The sequence below is a fragment of the Typopeltis vanoorti genome, chromosome 11 (assembly GCF_054136105.1).
Source record: "Typopeltis vanoorti isolate ZY-2024b chromosome 11, IOZ_Tvanoo_1.0, whole genome shotgun sequence".
In the NCBI taxonomy this organism is placed as follows: Eukaryota; Metazoa; Arthropoda; class Arachnida; order Uropygi; family Thelyphonidae; genus Typopeltis; species Typopeltis vanoorti.
The window spans coordinates 100,672,791-100,688,515 of NC_143559.1; the positions used below are offsets into that span (position 1 = coordinate 100,672,791).

At 34.5% G+C, this 15,725-nt stretch overlaps 1 protein-coding gene across 1 annotated transcript in view; it reads right to left on the reverse strand.

Annotated features, from left to right (window-relative positions):
• LOC150101877 (serine/threonine-protein kinase ATR-like) overlaps positions 1-15,725 on the reverse strand; it is an 860,597-nt gene that overhangs the window by 175,390 nt on the left and 669,482 nt on the right. Inside the window, exon 46 of the mRNA XM_090399924.1 lies at positions 14,470-14,586. Coding sequence (XP_090256050.1) covers positions 14,470-14,586 — 117 coding nt within the window. The remainder of the gene's footprint in view (positions 1-14,469; positions 14,587-15,725) is intronic.

A 15,725-nucleotide genomic window follows, 5' to 3' on the forward strand; every position in this document is an offset into this window, starting at 1 on the left:
TCCTAAATCAGTTTATCTGGCTCCAGAAGTCTCGCAGTAGATTGATTCCTGAAGGTTTGATAGTTGAATCTGTTTGGTTAAATACGAATGGTTTCAATATGTATATAGTTCTGCTCATTCTTTCCAATCAACAAATACAAAATGTTATATTCTAGTAATAAAAATCAGGGAAAAGAAGGAGTAGCCATAGTATTCAGCACTAAATATGAGGATCTTCTTAAATGGTAAGCAACATCAAGTAGAGTGATTTGGGTTAATATCAGAATGAGGAACTAGACAATGAGACTTATTTGTGCTTATGGTCCCAAAGAAGGTTCTACCAAGGAAGAAATGGAGGAATTTTTGGAGGCATTAGAGAAGGCAACTGACACAACAAAAAAGGAAAAGTTGGTCCTTATTGGAGATCTAAACAGCAAAGTAGGAAATGATTACCAGATATATAAGAATGTTTTGGGAAAATTTAGAGAAAAGAGCAAAGTTAATAATAATGGTAAGTACTTGCCAGAATTCTGCTCAGGACATGGATTAGTTATTGCTAACACTATGTTCCAACATAAAAATATGCACAAATTCACATGGAGAGAAGATGCAAGGAATAAGAAAAGTCTCATTGACTATGTTATAGTTAACAGTGATATTTTCCTACTGGTTCAGAACACAAGTCTATACAGAGGATTTGAAATAGGAAGGGTTTGTAAAGAAGTTTTGAAATGAATCAAAGTTGAACACCCATCAGATGTGAACTGTAGTCAAATACACAAACATTATTCAAGAAAAACTGAAACAGTTTGAAAACTTTGATTGATTAGCCAGAGAGCCATGTGGTGAGGTAATCTGTAAGGATAGAAAAATTAGAACTCCATGGTGGATTCAGAAAGTTAAAGAGGTAGTCAAGGAAAAGAAGGAAGCATGTCGAAAGTTCCTAGCAAGTAAGTCATCTTGTGCTCTTAGGGAATACAAAGAAAAATGTAAGAAACCAAAGCATTGTGTAAATTAGCTAAAAAAAAAAGTCACAGGAAGATTGGTAAGAACACTGAAAATAAATATCAGGAGGGTGGTAAAAGATTCTGGAGGCTATTAAAAAAGCTCAGAAATAGAGGAAAGAGTACTGTAAAAGGAATTAGAGATGATAAAGGAGACATGAAAACTGAGATATATGGAGTAATTACTTGGAAATACTGCTAAATGAAACAAGCAATGACAGCATGGAATATACGTAGGCTGTTCAATACGTAATAAGACTATATTTATACAGAAAACAGATTACCTTTAATCGTCATCATTTACATGGTCTTTTTCGAAGTAACTACTGTGAGACGCGATGCATTTGTCCCAACATTGCGTCCATTTCTTAAACACATGTGAGAGTCCGTTTTTTGAGAGTTCTTCCAAAACCACCTCTGCAGCTTTTACACATGCTTTGATGCTTTCGAAATGGCAGCCTCTTAGTGGTTTGTTGAGCTGAGGAAACAGCCAGAAATCGCATGGTGCGAGATCAGGACTGTATGGAGGGTGTGGTAGGATATCTGTGTTGTTCTTCTGCAAAACGTCCACTACACAACCAGCAATATGTGGCCTTGCATTATCGTGGTGCAATAAGAAGCCATTCTTCAGCAATGGACACTTCCCTTTGACGTGCTTGATGATAATCGCTGCTGTGTTGATCATTGTCTCTGTGATGGACGTTGAAGGTCTTCCCTTACATTCAAGATCTTCCACATTTTGCCTTCCTTCCTTAAAAGTGTTATGCCAGCAAAAAACAATTGCCCTCGACATTGCTTCATCATGGAAAGCTTTGCGTAGTGTCCGATGCCGATTTTTGCAAACGCACCCAAAATTTAATCGCATAACGCTGTTCCAGTGACGCTTCCATTTCGAAGACTGGTCGCACCTCGTAGGTGCGGTGATTAGCACTTGCGTTTAGTCACGTGACACTCTGGCACATCAGTCCGTATACGCCATCTATCAACCTTTTTTGTTAATACATACAGCAACATTTCTTTATTTCACAGAAATTAATATTGTGATGAGTGGTTTTGCCACAATAAAATTAGTCTTATTACTTATTGAACAGCCCACGTATATCTGTACTTGAAGTAAAATAAAGCTATCACAAACCTGAAATGTTGAAAGCCAGTTGGAGTAGATGAGATTCGATCAGAAATTCTAAAATATAAAGGTATAAAAGTTTTACAGTTTTGCATAATTCAGAAGGCCTGGCCAGATGGTTGAATTACAGATGACTGGAATAGAGCACTCATAGTACCCATCTATAAAAAAGGGAATAAAGCTGAATGTGAGAATTACAGAGGAATTTCCTACTGAATGTTCCTGATAAGATCAACTTCATTGAATTCCTGCCATGTACTCTCAAGGGGTGTACTACATGAAAAATTTACATCATTACTAATTTCCTATCTACAATTTACCTGCAAATCAGTCTGTTACTTGTCAAGACTCCAAAATTATTAGATCTTATATTTCTATCGTCTAAGGCACTTTTTACTGTATCAATCCACCTATATCTTGGTCTTCCTCTGGGTCTTTTTCCAGCTAACCTGGCACAGAATACTTGTTTTGCTAATCTTTCCTTGCCCATTCTGTTTAAGTGACCATACCACTTGAGATTAGCTCTGCTAACACATTCCTGGATGCTGACAATGTCAAGTTCTTTCCTAATATCCTCATTTTTAATATGATATTGCAACTGATGCCATCTGTTCGTGCCCCTAATCATTCTCAAGACTCTCATATCTGAAGTCTCTAGTCTTTGGTCAAATGGTTTACTTCTGACCCAGCTCTCAGATCCATTAGTTAAAACTGGTTTGAACACTGTCTTGTATACAGCTAATTTAGTTTTCCCGACTAATTTCTCGCTTATTCCATATGAATTTGAATTTATTCAATTGACTTCCTATACCAGCGTTAGTTGATTCTGTTGTCTATTTCCATATTTAATTTACCATCTTCACTAAAAATCGAGCCTAAGTAGTTGAAATGTTTTACTTGTTCCACAGGTTCTCCATTCACAATGCAGTTGACATTTTCAATGATTCTACCTACTTTCATTGTCTTTGTCTTTTTATTACTGACCTTCATACCATATCTATTACAACAGTTATTCAATTTACTCAGGGAATCTTGCAAACTTGTAGCGGATTTATTTAGAAGTATAACATCATCCGCATAAAGCAAAGAGCTGACATTAACATCTCCAATTCTGATATCATGTTTAATACCACTTTCCTTCATAATGTGATCCATATAGATAATGAATAACAGAGGGGGATAATGTACATCCTTGTCTCACACCAGATTTAACATTAAGCCATCTTCCTGTACTTCCTTCAATTCTAACTGCTGACTTACAACTCAAATATAGACTAAGTATTGCTTGATATAATGCCCCATTGACACATATAACTGTAGCGTTTTGAATAGCTTCTCTCTTGGCACCTTGTCATATGCCTTTTCCAGATCGAAATACAGATCTTTGTTATATTCCCATGATTTCTCAACTATTTGTTGTAAAGTGAAGATCTGATCCTGACAGCCTCTATTTGGCCTGACTCCAGCTTGTTCTTCACCAAGCTTTTCTTCAACAATTCTTCTCAACCGTTTCTCAAGTATACTTACATAACTCTTGTCAGGAACACTCAGTAGAGAAATACCTCTGTAATTCTCACATTCAGTTTTATTTCCCTTTTTATATATGGGTACTATGAGAGTTCTACTCCAATCATCAGGAATTTGTCCCTCTATCCAGGCCTTTTGAACTATGCAGTGTAGGCACTGTAAGACTTTTATACCACCATACTTCAGCATTTCTGGTCGAATTTCCTTTCCACATTTCAAGCCTTTGATGGCTTTTTCTACTTCAAGTATGGATATGTATTCCCGACTGTGTGCTTGTTGAGTGTTTTTTACCACTGTGCTATCAGTGCTTGTTTCATTTAGCAATTTTTCGAAATAATTACTCCATACTTCAAGGATATCTATTCTCCCGTTTTCATGTTACCTTTAAATCTCTAATTCCTTTTACAGACTCTTTCCTCCATTCCTAAGCTTCTTCAACAATCTCCAGAATATTTTGCCCCCTTCTTGATATTTATTTTCTATATTCTTGCAAAAGTCCTCCCATGACTTTTGTTTAGCTAGTTTTACACAGCGCTTAGCATTCTTGCATTTGCCTCTATATTCTCTAAGAGCACAAGCTGACTTATTTGCCAGGAACCTTTGATATGCTTTCTTCTTTTCCTTCACTGCCTCTTTAACTTCCTGTGTCCCCCATGGAGTTCTGATTTTTCTGTCCTTGCAGAAAATTCAGCCTCTCTGGCTGAATCAATCAGAGTTTTCTTCAATGCTTGCCACTGAATCTCCAAGGTTTGGTTCCTGTTCTCAAACTCTTTCGTTTTTTCTTCAATAATCTTTGTGTATTTTAGTCTACAGTTAATATCTGAGAGCTGCTCAACTTTTATTTGCTTCAAAACTTTCTTACATGTTATTCTTTTCAATATGAAATTCAATTTTATCCTGCTCAAGACTAAATAGTGATCACTTCCAATTTCAAATCCTCTGTACACTCTATTGTCCTGCACCAGGGAGAAAACATCACTATCAACAATAACATAGTAAATGAGACTTTTCTTCTTCCTTGCCTCTTCTCTCCATGTGAATTTGTGCACATTTTTATGTTGGAACATGGTGTTAGTAATAACCAGTCCATGTCCTGGGCAGAAATCCAACAGGTATTTGCCATTATTATTAGCTTTGCTCTTTTCTCCAAATTTTCCCAAAATATTTTTACATGGCTGACAATCATTTCCTATTCTGCTATTTAGATCCTCAACAAGGACCAACTTTTCCTTTTTCATTGTGTCAGCTGTTTTCTCTAAAGCCTCAAAAGATTCCTCCACTTATATCTTAGTAGAGCCTTCTCTGGCACCATAGGCACAAATAAGTCTCATTGTCCAATTCCCCATTCTGATATTTGCCTACATCACTCTACTTGACACTGCCTGCCATTCAAGACGATGAGCCTCGTATTTTGTGTTGAATACTATGGCTACTCCTTCTTTTACTTGATTGTCATTGCCTGAATATAACATTTTGTATTTATTGCTCAGAAAGATCTCACCAGTTTTTGTCTTTTTTGTTTCCGTCACCCCTATTATGTCGATTTGGTACTTATCTAATTCCTCAGCTAGCTCCATTTCTTTGCCATTCAGGCTTCTTATATTGATAGTACCGATCTTTAACTCTGGTGATGTTGAGTTGGGGTGTGTGCTTTCAGATTTGTTCCACTAGCTGACTTTTTGCTGTTTGCCCTGGTTCCCTGGCGAAAGCAACAGGGGCCTTGTTTAACTGGGCGATGCCCCAGCTGGCATGAAATTTTGTCATGTTGTACCATCATTTTGTATATTGATTTAAGCCAATAAGAATACAATTTGGCCGGCTAAATCCCAAATTGCCAGCCTATCCTCATTCATTCAGTATCCAGGTAGATACCCAACAGGGTGCACTACGAGAAGGTGAGGATTGGACATTAGGTCAGAAGTCCTTGTCAGTTCTCTGCATTCCTTTGAAGGCTATGTGGAGGTCTCCTCTCAGTTATACAGTTTGACCCTTAAGCACCCCTCTTGCATAAATCTTACCTCCTGGTCAGATTTATGCAAGTATTCTTGAGAAATGGCTAAGAAAAACTGTAGATGAGAAGTGTGGAGAAGAACAAGCTGGGTTCAGGCCAAACACAGGGTGTTAGAATCAATTTTTTTTTTTTTACTTTAAAACAAATAGTTCAGAAATCATGAGAATATAACAAGGAGCTGCATTTAAGTTTTGTATATCTGGAAAAGGCATATGACAAGCTGCCAAGAGGAAAGCTCTTCAAAATGCTACAGTTATACGGTGAAAATGAGACATTACATCACTCAATACATAGTTTCTATTCAAGTTGTAAATCAGCAGTTAGAATTGAAGGAGCTACAGGAAGATGGTTTGATGTTAAGTCAGGTATGTGTTATTCATTATCTATATGAATCACATTATGAAGGAAAGCAGAATTAAGCCTGATATCAAAATTGGAGATGTTAATCTCAGCTCTTTACTTTATACAGATAATGTTATACCTCTAAATAAATCCAGGAAAAGTCTGCTGTATTTCCTGACCAACTTGAATAACTGCTGTAATAAATTTGGTATGAAAAAAGCATTAAAAAGACAAAGACAATGAAAATAGGTGGAAAATATGAACTGCATCCTGAATGGAGAACCTATAATATAGAACAAGTAAAACATTTCAGCTATTTAGGCACAATTTTTAATGAAGATGGCAAATTAAATATGAAAATAGACAATAGGATTAGCAAAGGTGGTATGATAGGAAGTCAGTTGAATAAATTTACATGGAATAAGAGAGAAAATCAAAACACTATATTAGCTATATACAAGAGTGTTCAAACCAGTTTTAGTTTATGGATTTGAGGTCTGGGATAGAAATAAAACACTTGACCAAAAACTGGAGACCACCACAGATACGAGAAAGTTTAAGAGAGTTCTGAGAAAGTTTAGGGGAGTGAACAAATGGCATTGATGGCTGTATCATGTGAAAAATGAGGATATTAGGAAAGAACTTGACATTGTTAGCAGAGCTAATCTCAGGTGGTATAGTCACTTAAACAGAATGGGAGTGGAGAGATAGCAAAACAAGTGTTCTTTGCTAGGCTAGAAAAGAGGAAGGTCAAGATCTAGGTGGATCAATGCAATAAAAAGTGCATTAGATCACAAATATAAGATCTGATAATGTTTAAGCAACTCTGATCCACTCTTCTAAGGATAAACTCTATTCCATAGTAAATCCTGCAGTGTATAAAGTTACCTGTCAACTACTATGAGACAGACAGGAAGATCTGTTAACATCTGCTTTGAAGAACATAAAAAATACATTTGCTACTATTATTATGGCAAGTCTGGATTCGCAGACCAAGCTTTAGCCACCCTTTCATACAAGATTAGATAGAAGAAAACCAATGTGCTACATAGAAATCATTACAGATCAGAAAGATTACTTTTAGAGTCAGCCAGGCTATGAAGAATTCCCATAAACTGAACCAGTATGGATGCAGTAATTTGTCAAAAATTTGGGAAACTGTTATTTTAAGATCAACTCCTACATACCTGTAATACTTCTTTTTTTACAACATTTCGGAAGATAGATGGATAATTTTTTGGCAGCTCTGCAACACTTGGCTATAGCTCCAAGAAATTATCAATATGAAAACAGCTGGCATCAGAAATCAAAAATAATCATAGTATTTCTTTTTTATTTTTATTATTATGGAATCCAAAGATTTATTGCAAGAAGTGGACATTATCCTACACAAAACTAATCAAACAGTATCTTAAACTCATTCACTATTTCTCAGGCAATAAATTCCATTCACCAACCATTGTCCATGCAAAGAACCTACTCTTACTCTTCACTCCCCTGCTCACACCCTCCTTTATACATCTTCTAGAGATGCTCTCCTTCTATCCATCTTTCTCCATTCTATAAAAAATATCTTCCGCATTTAACTAATAATTTCTTACACATTTATATGTCTCAAACATATCATTTCTCCTGCTATTCACATAACTCTGTGAATAGGATTTCCTCAATTTGTTCTTATACCCAACACTGCCTTAGTCAACCTTCTCTGGACCCTCTCCAAAATATCCTTCATCACATGAAAAGGGGAGTAAAACAAAATGGAGCAATGTCATTTCAGATGATTCTCTCTCACACAATTCACTTAATTATGAGATCATTGGTGTTATCAGCAGCAGCAGATGAATTCTCTTGACCAGCTTTAAAACTTGACTTTTTTTTAACATATAAGTCCTTTCAGACAAAGTTTTCCAAAATGATCCATCAACTTAAATTTATCCACCAACCATTCCATTCACCATGGAAATTCAACATCCATAATGCTGATCCATCAACATTAACTTATTAAGCTTATCATGTGTTTCTCATTAAAGAATAAGTCTCATTTTATCAACTCTAAATGCTTGATAAAGCACTATAACTTAATGTTACAAAATTTTGACACGTTTTTGTAAATTCAATTGCTGCTTTGTTTTTTTTTTTTTCAATGACACTAGGCAATTCACCAGGCACTTTTATATTATACAAACAAGCCTGAGCTTTAAACTGCATAAACCACTCACAACTCACCTAGAAAGGTGTCGCATATATGCTAGCCAGCCATTTTTAAATGATACTGGCACCACAAGCAGTGAAGTGAGATGAATAAGTCACTCACAAACATAAATGTCCACTTCCAATATGTATTCCAATAAGTAAGCCAGTTTAATGATATGTGTATCACTAGAACTAGGAGCCAGTTCTGCTGGAATAACTACAATTTGTTATCCTCTGGCAAGAATATATCAGAGCTTTAGACACATCTTTTATGCTGTTGGGGGGGAGGGGGCTTCCTTCTACACTGAAGGATTTTGTGTTATGATGGTTACATCAAAAACCAGTTTATAAATAGTTTTTATAGATGGATATTCATAGTTCAAATGTTTATCAAGAATACGTAACACATCCAAATATTTAATTTTTTTTCAACGACATTTTTAACAACATGCTATCAAGCACTTTTGTAGCATGGTCAGTGACATGTATCCTTTGGCTAAATAGACCTGGTTCATTCTCTTTGGACTTAGTCACATTTAAATGGTTGTGGTTATTTAACTATTACAGCAAGATCTAAGGCTGTGAACAATATGAATTATATTTGTCAACTGTGTGTGTGTGTGAGAGAGAGAGAGAGAGAGAGAGAGAGAGATACCAAATACCAAGAGTTAACTGCAAGTTAACACTTGGTATTTGCTCAACAGGAACATCTGCAGTTCCACCATGAGGATAATCATGGATAAAAGGTTCTAGAAAATGGAAATGGAAATAAATGACATTTTTTAAAGCTGTGTGAACTCTACAACTGAGAGGTCACAAGACCTATAACATAATCATACTATGTGTGAGCAAATGATTAGGAGGTAATCTATTGAAGTGTTTCTTGAAGAGCTGAGGTTGAAGAAGCTTATATGAGAAAGACTGTCATAAAGAATAGAGGTAGATGGAACAAAAGATGAAGACTTTGTGAGGGGAGTCATCTGTTAAGTAGAGTGTCCTCTTCTGGGCAGCATCACTCTTGGGATAGTTTTTTTGACACACTACTTCAAATATGAAAAGAATATTCTAAGGATGGCTAAATTTAGTATTTATAAACAGTTAGGTAAGGATAATGCAGGTGAAAAGTAGTGATTTGAATGAAAGATGACAGTAACGTTTTTTGGAGACTGGCAAGGCTATGCATGTGATGATAGGACAGATGTCAAAATTAATCCAAGAAGAGAAAATTTCATCTTGACCAAACACTGAGAGGAGATCTGAATATTATTAAAAGCAGAGGGAATGAAGTAAGATCTCTGGTCAGAGAAATAAGAAAGATTAAGTTTTGGTAACATTGAAATTCAGTAGATTATCTTATCCTTCATGGGAGGAGAATGGTGAGGAGATATGTTTAACACATTGTAATGGAAGATTTGAAGTTTGAATCATTTTGAGTACTACAAGTTTCTCAATATAAAGTCTACTGTCATAAGCAAAACTATGGTGAGGATTTGATATTAATGAAAGAAGGTCATTGATGTACAGGAAGAAGAGGTGAAAGAATAGAGCCCTGGGGTACCTAATCATAAGACAAGGAAAAGACATCACAAGTGAGTAGCCTGATAAGAAGGCCTCTATGCAAGACCAACCCAAGTGTTTTGGAAATGTCAAGAGCGACTACACAAGTTTCTCCCAACTTTTCCATTCCATGGACATGTCCAGAGGTGAGTAAATAAATGCATTTGATGAGGCCAGGGATTTGGGAGTGTTGGTGGACAGGGAGTTGAAGTTTAGGGGGCACATTGCAAAAGTGGCTAAATCAGCTCATCAGATCACTTGGTTGCTGAAGAATACTTTGACGAGCAGAGACAAGCAAGTTATTGTTCCTCTTTATCGAGCCTTGATAAGATCCCATCTTGACTATTGTGCCCAGATCTGGGCACCAGGGTTTCTTCTTGATGGGGAGGAGGTAGAGAGGACCCAGGGGCAAGTGACCTAGATGACAGCTGGTCCATAGAATGAACCTTATGAGAACAGGCTGAAGATCTGTGGGTTGCAGAAATTGGTTGATAGGTGGAAGAAGGGTGATATGAATGCTGAATAGTTGTTCTGGACATGATGTTTAGGGCCTCCCTCGATGAGTCTAAGGATTCCTTGGAGTTGCCCACAATAATAATAATAATAATAATAAAATGAATACCCACAAGAGGTGGTAAATAAATGCATCAACTTTCAACAAAATTCTACACATCAGCAAAATAATAGTGATAAATCCCATTATATGGGCCTTGTTATATGCTCAAATGAGATATGTAGCTGATAGTTAAGCAGCTATTCATCAAAGGCAGAGTGATCACAATCAAGCTGCGTTTATGTATTACTAATTCTCTTTGATGTTATAGGACTAAAAAGAAAAAGAAAAAAATAGAATAATAAATATGCATTCATTCAAGACAGTATTCACCAGAATGTGTTGTTAAATGTACTGCCTTAAAGTTATTTTAATAAAACATTACAAAATTACACATTACCTGAGACTTTCATATGAAATATAACAACATTGTTTTCAGTTAACTAATGTGTTGGACGAATAAAGTGTACAATCTATTAATTTTGATATATTTCTGTTCAAAATGGACTAGCATTTGCAAACATTGTGTTCTAGCATAAAGAGGTGCATAAATTCACATGGAGAAAACACACACACACACACACATACACAAAATATAAAGATATACTATGTGATTGTTAAAAGTGATATCATTATGCTGGTTCAGGACACATGAGTATAAAGGGGTTATGAAATAAGAAATAATCATAATTTAGTTTAAGTCAGGATAAAAATGAATCTCATATCAAAAATAAAAATGTATATAAAAGTTTTGAAAAGAACCAAACTTGATCAATTTTCATATGTGAATTGTAGTCTCAAGTTAAAATAAACTTACCAAGAAATTACATTCTTGTTTATTCTTTTATTCAAGTGCATACAAAGTTTGCATGTAAAGAATCTTCATAACTAGGTACTTGTATACAGAGATTAATGACTTCATATTAATTGCCTTGGTATTCCATAATGCAAAACATACATTGTTTCAGACAATGTTCAAAACCAGACCAGTTTCAACCTTTATTGAGGTCTCATCAACAGGAGCCAGACCCAGAAGAGATACTAAGTTTGAAGTAAAGCAGAAGTCATGCATTTCCCATATGCAACTAGTGAAAGGTGTGCCAACTTGTTATTAAAATTTTCTGAATCAGAGATAGTTCTCAAAAGTTTTCACTTTGTTAACAGTTAAATTGAAACTTGCCAAGAAATTATATTATTGTTTATTCTTTTATCCAAGTGGATGCAAACAGTGAATCACCATGCAGCCCAATCTTTATGACTAGGATACTTGTGTATAGAGGTTAATGACTTCACATTGATTGCCTTATATTGCACAATTCAAAGCACACATCCTTTCAGATGTGTATAATGCTATGCATTATGAGAAGATCCACTACCCAGACCAAACAGTTGTAGAAAGTTTTTTACACTAGACTCAAATATACAGATATTATATATAAAGATACATATACAGATATTAATGGAAAAGAAATGAAAGAGTTTGAAAACAAAAAGCAAATCTTGGGATCTCAGTGGCAAACTTGAAAATATTGACTGTTCAGCCAGGGAGGTATATGGTGAAGGTGTTTGCAAGTACAGACAAACATCCCAACTTCATTGGGGGATCAAGGATTTCAAGAGGCAGTCCAGGAAAACAAGAAATACTAAAAATTCTTGACAAGTATGTCAGAAGATTTCCTGAAAGAATACAGAGAAAAAAAAAAAAAAGTAAGACAGCTAAGTCACAGGAAGACTGGGATGAAGAAAGAAGTTAAATATTATAAAGATGGCAAAATGTTTTAGAGGCTATTGAGAAAGCTGAAAAATGGAGAAAAGAGTACAATTAAAATAATAAGAGATGAAAAAGGTGACATAAAAACTAAACATAAAGAAATTCTAGATGTCTGGAGTAATTACTATGAAAAGTGTTACATGAGTGACAAAACAGTAGCAGAAAATGTGCATTACATTATTCAAGGAGAATGCAATAATACATATCTTGAGGTAGAAAAGTCACTAGAAACTTTAAATGTGGAAAGGCAACTAGAACAGATAATATTTGGCAGGAATACTCAATTATGGATGTATACAAGTTTTATTCAAAGGACCGGTCAGGACAGATTCCAAATGACTTTTTTTTTTCAATGTGATCCCTCCAATAGAAGTTATAACCTTATACAATCAGCTCTTTCAATAGCAAATATCTTATAACAAGCTTCCTCACTATAACAAAATACTGAGTCCTGACCAAATCCCCTAAATACCTTAGGGGATTTGTTAAATGCTATGTTAAAAGAAATTTGGTATAGAAAACTATCTGCTATATCAAACTAACTGTTCCAGTAGTCCTCACAAATATGCTATAGTGAGAGTTGATTAGAGTACATTAGTATTATGGATGGCTTATGGATTTTTTTCTATTTTTATTATTGTATATAATTTTTTGTATCTTTATTTTTTTCATAACTATATGTGGAACTTTCTCAAGCCAATTCAGGGCTGCAATAAATGAAACAGCAATCTCACACTGGGTAATGAAATTCATCTCCCAGATAAAGACAATCACAAATCCATTCCCATTGTAGAATTTGAAAACTGCAGTTTGTTGGCTAAAGTGTAGATAGAGAGAAGATAGAAAGGTTTGGAGTAAAATTTTCACAGTACCCATCTATGAAAAGGAAAATAAAACTGAATGTAGAAATTACAAAGGAATTCTTGATATTCTAAGTAAGATATTCCAACTTACTTGAGAAGAGTAAGAAAAATTTTCGAAGAGAAACTTGGGATAAAAACAAGCTCATGCAGAGAAAATAGGGGATTCTCAGGATCAGATTTTTACCTTAAGATGGATAGTTGAGAAATCAAAGGAATGTATTTATATTATATGTATTTATAGTATATGTATTTAAACTTTGTAGATCTGGAAAATGCATGTGATAATGTGCCAAGAGAAAAAAGCAATTAAAAACCCAAAAACTGTACAATGTAAATTGGAACATTATACAAAATATTTAAGATAGATATTATTTCAGGAAATTTTTTTCCATGTTACTCTTCTAAATAAATATTAATTTATATGACTATTTTGCCTATTTTTCTTTAGGAGTACCCATAAAAGGGGTAATTTCTAAAGAAAAAAAAGGCAAAATAGCCATAAAAATTAACAAAATACTTAAGTTGTAAATCGAATGCTAGAATTGAAGGCAGGTACAGAAAGGTGATTTTATGTAAAATCAATTGCAAGAATGCAAGCTACTTCCATTCTTTTCATCATCTGTATGAATCATATTATGAAAGAAAGTGGCATTAAACCTCATATGATGCACTTAGAAACATTTAACTCAGCTTCTTTCTTTATGGAGATGATGTTATACACCAAAATAAATTCAGTATAAGACTTCAGCACTCTTTAACGAAATTTAATTATTGATGAAACAAGTCCGGTATGAAAATCAGCAATAAAAAGTCAAAAACTATGAAAACATATAGGAACCTAGAAAAGATTAACTGTTTACTCAATGGAGAATGTATAGAACCTACCTATACAAAATCCTCTGGTTATTTAGGTGTAATATAATTTTTAGTATAAATGACAAATGGTACAATAAGCAAATATGGTATGGTGGGGAGCCAGTTGAAAAATTTTATATGTCATGGGGGGGGTGGAGGAAGGGAAAAGATTAGTCAAAACACTAAATCAGCAGTATACAAGTAAGTGGTCAAGAATCTGATAAAAGATATTAATAAAAACAGCTGATTCAAAGGAATAAAAACAGTCGATCAAAGACTTTATTTCTAACCCACAGATATAACAATTTTGAAAAAAAAAAAAAAATAATAATAAGGGATGCACAGATGATCAATGATTGAATCATTAAAAATGAACTATAAGAAAGTAATGTAAGTAATAATGTAAACTTTTCATGTAGTATATACTTGTACTATCATAGTATCTTGTACACCCTTGAGGGTACATATCAGGAAAATCATCGGGACTGAAGAGTTACTCTACTAATGCATTATTTAATTCACTGACAGTGAAGGTTATTATTGTGTAATTTTAATAAACATCAAAATTGAGTGATAATTTTTTCTCAAAGTTGTAAATGTTAAACCTTGAAGCTATCATTCTAGTTTTATCATGTAAATACACATCAAACAAAAGATAACCAATGGATGCTACTTATTAATTTACCTTGGCAAAACTTAAATTATCAGTCTGTAGAGAACCACTATTCAATTTTGCTATATCTTGTGGGAAATGATCCAGAATACCTTTCTGAAGAGTTGTAATAGCCTGCTCACCTTCTCCCTATATAAAACAAATTAATAAATAAGAATATTAATGAAATATAAATTTAAAAGATATATAGAGTTTCAATATTATTTTTACACATGAAAAGTTGGTAACTTATAGATAAAACATAATGGAATAGCATACCTATATCTTGCAATGAAGTTACTTTGTCATTTTCTTATTACATTCTACATGTTTTGTGAAAACTTTTTTATTGCTTATCATAAACCTGTCAATCACATAAGAATAATAAAGAATACTTGAATGCAATAAATTTATTTTAATCCTTTATCCAAGTGTGAGCAAACAAAGTTTGTGCCTGAAAATATCTTCAGGACTGGGGTAAGGTAGTACAACACCAGGCATCTCGTAGCAAAGGTGGACCAAGCTACCATCACTTCTATCTAAGTATCTCCCATAATGCAAAACACATCTCCTTGCGGATATGTATAATGTTATGCATTAAGGGAAGGGCCACTACCCAGACTAGTTTCAACCTTTATTGAGGTCTCTTCAGTGGGAGCCAGGCCCAGAAGTGGAGATACCAGACAGAAGCAATGGCGAGGTCATCTTTACCTATAGGAGTTGCCAAAAGGTGTGCCACCTTTTTTATTACATTACTCTGGATTTAGAGAAAGATGAAAGTTTATTTTTCACTTGGTTAAACTATAATAAATTTAATTTAATCCTTTATCCAAGTGTGAGCAAACTATTAATAGTGTCTGTTAATAGCTATTATAGAACACATTGTACTTCGGATAACCTATACCACTAAATGGATCTTATAATCTCTAAATGCTTCAATTGTTGGCATGCCTACCAGAATACAGATAATTCTAAATGCTCTTGATTTTTTTTTACCAATAATCCATCTAATACACCAATGATGTTGCTTGTTAGTTCAGGTTGCATTCTAGTGTTGATTTGATTTTTCTCCTATGGAACAACACACAAGAAGCCATTCTCATTTGTGTGTTGTTTGGTAGAATAATCTTTGGTCATTCTACTAAGTAGAATGATTTAAGAATAGCATCATAACTAACATTAAAATCTCATCTTCCTTTCCTGTTATCCTATGATAGACCCCATGTAGTCAAAGACACATCACAGGAGGACTCATTGTCATGAACAAAGCTCATCATATTGTGTGTTAA